Source organism: Otolemur garnettii, unplaced genomic scaffold (assembly GCF_000181295.1).
Source record: "Otolemur garnettii isolate 467f Iridium unplaced genomic scaffold, OtoGar3 scaffold00211, whole genome shotgun sequence".
Taxonomy (NCBI): domain Eukaryota; kingdom Metazoa; phylum Chordata; class Mammalia; order Primates; family Galagidae; genus Otolemur; species Otolemur garnettii.
The window spans coordinates 404,655-408,652 of record NW_003852606.1 but is presented as its reverse complement, the minus strand read 5'-3'; the positions used below and the strand labels follow the sequence as shown (position 1 = coordinate 408,652).

Here is a 3,998-nt window from a genome sequence, read left to right as displayed (position 1 = left end):
GGCTGGATTCGAACCCGCCACCTTAGGTGTACGTGGCTGGCGCCTTAGCCACTTGAGCCACAGGCGCCAAGCCTATTTTATTTTTTTTAATTAATTTTTTTTTTTTTTTTGAGACAAGTCTCAAGCTGTCACCCTGGATACTGTGCCTTGGCGTCATAGCTCAGAGCAGCCTCAGACTCTTGGGTTTAAGTGATTCTCTTGCCTCAGCCTCCCAAGTAGCTGGGATTACAGACACCTGCCACAACACCCAGCTATTTATTGTTGTTGTTGTTGTAGTTGTCATTGTTTTAGCAGACCCGGGCCAGGTTCGAACCCGCCACCCTACCCACTGAGCTATGGGTGCTGCCCGACATGCATCTTTTATAATAATTTCAAATTTATAGGAAGATTGAAATAAGAATAGCATACAGGGGTGGTGCCTGTGGCTCAATGGGTAGGGTGCCAGCCCCATACACCGAGGGTGGCTGGTTCAAACCCAGCCCTGGCCAAACTGCAACAGAAAACTACCTAGGCATTCTGGCGGGCGCCTGTGGTCCCAGCTACTTGGGTGGCTGAGGCAAGAGAATCACCCAAGCCCAGGAGTTTGAGGTTGCTGTGAGCTGTGTGATGACATGGCACTCTACTGAGGGCAATAAAATGAGACTGTCTCTACAAAAAAAAAAAGAAAAGAATAGCATACAGAACACCTGTGCATGCCATGCCCAGCCCTGTCTCAGCATCTCTCCCTGTCTCCTTTATGAGCTGCATGGGTGCATGCTTTATGTCTTTGCCTACACACACTTTTTTTTTCTAATCCTCTTACCCACTCTGAGATACACACACTTTTTTAATTTGAGACAGAATCTCATTTTGTTGCCCTCTGTTGAGAGCTGTAGCATCACAGCTCACAGCAACCTCCAGCTCTTGGGCTTAGGCAATTTCCTTGCCTCAGCCTCCTGAGTAGCTGAGACTACAGGCATCTGCCACAACAGCTGGCTATTTTTTTGTTGCAGTTTGGCCAGGGCTGGGTTCAAACCTGCCACCCTCGGTATATAGGGCTGGCACCCTACTCACTGAGTCACAGGCACTGCCCAATACACACACTTTTTAAAAATTCAGAATAGCTGGTATATATCATTTACCCCTAAATACCTGAGTGACTATCTCAGAATATTCTCTTAGCTGAGATGCCATGCCATTTCTCTTTTTCTTTCTCTCTCTCCTCTCTCATTCCCTCCCTCCCACTCTCCTTCTACAGTATAAAATAAACTTAATACTTTCATGTCCTAAAAAACATATATATTCTTTTACCAAACCACAATAAAGTTACCAACTTAACCTGAATACAATCTTATCTAATCTACTAGAGGATATATGCTTGTCAGAGTATATACCTGCAGAATGATTTTTTTTTTTTTTTTTTTTGGGTAGAGACAGAGTCTCACTTTACTGCTGTCAGTAGAGTGCTGTGGTATCACACAGCTCACAGCAACCTCCAACTCCTGAGCTTAGATGATTCTCCTGTCTCAGAAGTAGCTGGGACTACAGTTGCCTGCTACAACGCCTGGCTATTTTTTTGTTGCAGTTTGGCCAGGGCCGGTTTTGAACCCACCACCCTTGGTATATGGGTTGGTGCCCTACCCGCTGAGCCATAGGCGCTGCCCCTAAAATCATTTTTTTATAGGTTGCAATTGAGAAAATATATAGATAACAGTGTCTTTGGTTTGTGTTTGTTTTGTTTGCTATAGTGGGTCCTGGATTGGGAGAGAAAGGAAGCTTCTTAGGTGTTTTAAGCTGGGAAGGATGCTGATCAGATTCATGTTTCAGGGCCTTCCCTAGCACCTAATGCAGTGACTGGTCTTGAAGCTGGCACTTCCCAGCTGTTTACTGAATGAAGGCTGGGGCATAGAGGGTGGTGGGTAGGCCAGCATGTCAAGGACACAGGTTTATGGTAAAGAAAGATGTGTGGGGAGAGAGGGTAGAGGGCACGTAAGGCAGGTGATGAGGGGCCTATAAGGGGCAAATAAATGGGGAGAAGGATGTAGGGCTTGAGCATGTGAGAAAAGGGTTAAACTGACGTGGAAAGTACAATGGGATGTAATCGTATTAGTTAGCAATTAATTGAGCATCAGGATGTGTCACCCAACCCATTAGCCTGCCTGGTACAGAGCTGTGTCTTTAGATACTCCTGAGTATTATTAAAAGGCTCACACTCATGGTGGATGCATGGGAGGCTGTTGAGAAGACCCAGAAAGTGGTATCTCTGGTTAAAATTCCCACCAAGCCCTGACTTGCCCTGCAGGATGGATGGCAAGCGGCGGCCAGGCCCAGGGCCAGGGGTACCCTCAAAGCGGTCCCGTAAGGACCTCTGGGATGAGGATGAGACACCTCAGCCATCCCAGTTTGAGGAGGACCTGGCTCTGCTGGAGGAGATGGAGGCAGAGCACAGGCTACAGGAACAGGAGGAGGAGGAGCTACATTCGGCCCTGGAGGGGGCCACAGATGGTGAGACTTAGAATGAGAATTCCCTACTGCTTCTCTTCCAGTCTCCCCTGGTCTTGCCTCTGGACAAGACTCAGTTGCAAGTTTGACCTGTGACCCTCCTCTGCTCTACTATGAGTCCTGCAAAGGGCTGGCCTTTGATCCTCCTGTCAGTATGCAGCTTCTCTTCTGCCCCTGACCCTTGACTCTCATCCTCTCCCCAGTTTCCTGCCTGACACACCACCACCTCCACCTGATTCCTTTCATAATTGCATGCCATCCTGGTCCCAGAGGGTTATTTCTAAGGGAGGACCATGACTCCATAGCCTACTTCCTTCCCTCCCACCAGGGCAGTTCTCCCTGTCAGCCATAGACTCCCGCTGGCTTCGGCCCACCTTGCCACCCCCTGACCCCCAGGCAGAGCCCCTCATCTTCCAACAGTTGGAGATCGACCATTATGTGGGTGAGTTTGGGGGTAGAGGCAGGGTGGGAGAAGGGGCCCTGGGCTCTGGTTGGAGGCAAGGCCTGGTCCACCCCACAGTCTCTGCCCCTCTGATGGTCACAGTCTGTGGGAGGAGATGAACATAGGCAGTCCTAGCCCAGTGATTAGGGCTGTAAGAGGAAGGGCAGAGGTCCAGGAAGGCTTGCTGGAGATGGTGAGCACTTGCCAGCTGATGTCTGAAGGTGAGAAGAGCTGGCTCCTTGCAGAGGGGAAAATCATGTTTTTCCATCCATTCATTCATTCCCTCCCTCATTCATTTATCCAGTTAATTAGCACCTTGTGAGCATCCACATTAAACCAGGCCCTGTTATTGGTACATAAGGTCCCTGCCCTTAAAGGCTCACATTCTAGAAAGAGAATAAAAAAAGCAATGCTATGTCAGGTGGTGAGAAGGGTTGTGGAGAAGATAAAGCAGGGTGGAGGAGACCAGACTCTTAAGGAAGCTGTGGAGATGTCCGGGAAAGAGGGCCCTAAGGAGAAATGTAAATTTAAGGAACAAAAAGGAGACCAGTGTGATGGGAATAGGATGCAAGGGGTGAAAATGAAGGCAAGGAGTCACTGAGTTCTTGTTAGCCCAGGCAAGGATCTCAAGGAGCCCTTGAGGTCCCATCCTGAGTAAGCTGGCATGTTTGGTAAAGGGGTAGCTCTAGTTCCCTGCATAGGACAGGCAGACAGGCCACACAGCTGACCAAGTACTGTTGTAGCGAATATGTAAAGACCACTCAGCTCTTGGCAATGAGAAACAAACAACAACCATTTTTTGTCAAAAATGGACAAAAGACTTGAACAGATAGTTCAGCTAAGAGGACACATCTGATGGCAAATAAAAGTCACAGGGAGAGAACACACCCCTTTAGAGTGGCTGAAGTAAGATAGATGGATAACAAGTGCTGGTGGGGACAAAGAGTAGCTGGAACATGAACATTGCTGGTGTGAAAGTAAAATGGTGTGGCCACTCTTCAGGACAGCTTGGTGGTTTCTTTTTGTTGTTGGCTTTATTTCTTTGGGGGTTTTTTTGGGTTTTTTTTTTTTTTTT

The 3,998-nt window shown here is 48.0% G+C and overlaps 1 protein-coding gene across 1 annotated transcript in view; it reads left to right on the top strand.

The window, feature by feature from the left end:
• The window catches only part of POLD1 (DNA polymerase delta 1, catalytic subunit), a 26,995-nt gene that overhangs the window by 7,162 nt on the left and 15,835 nt on the right, over nt 1-3,998 (top strand). Inside the window, 2 exon segments of the mRNA XM_023507919.1 lie at nt 2,282-2,484; nt 2,810-2,923. Of these exon segments, the coding sequence (XP_023363687.1) occupies nt 2,283-2,484; nt 2,810-2,923 (316 nt within the window). The 5' untranslated portion in view covers nt 2,282.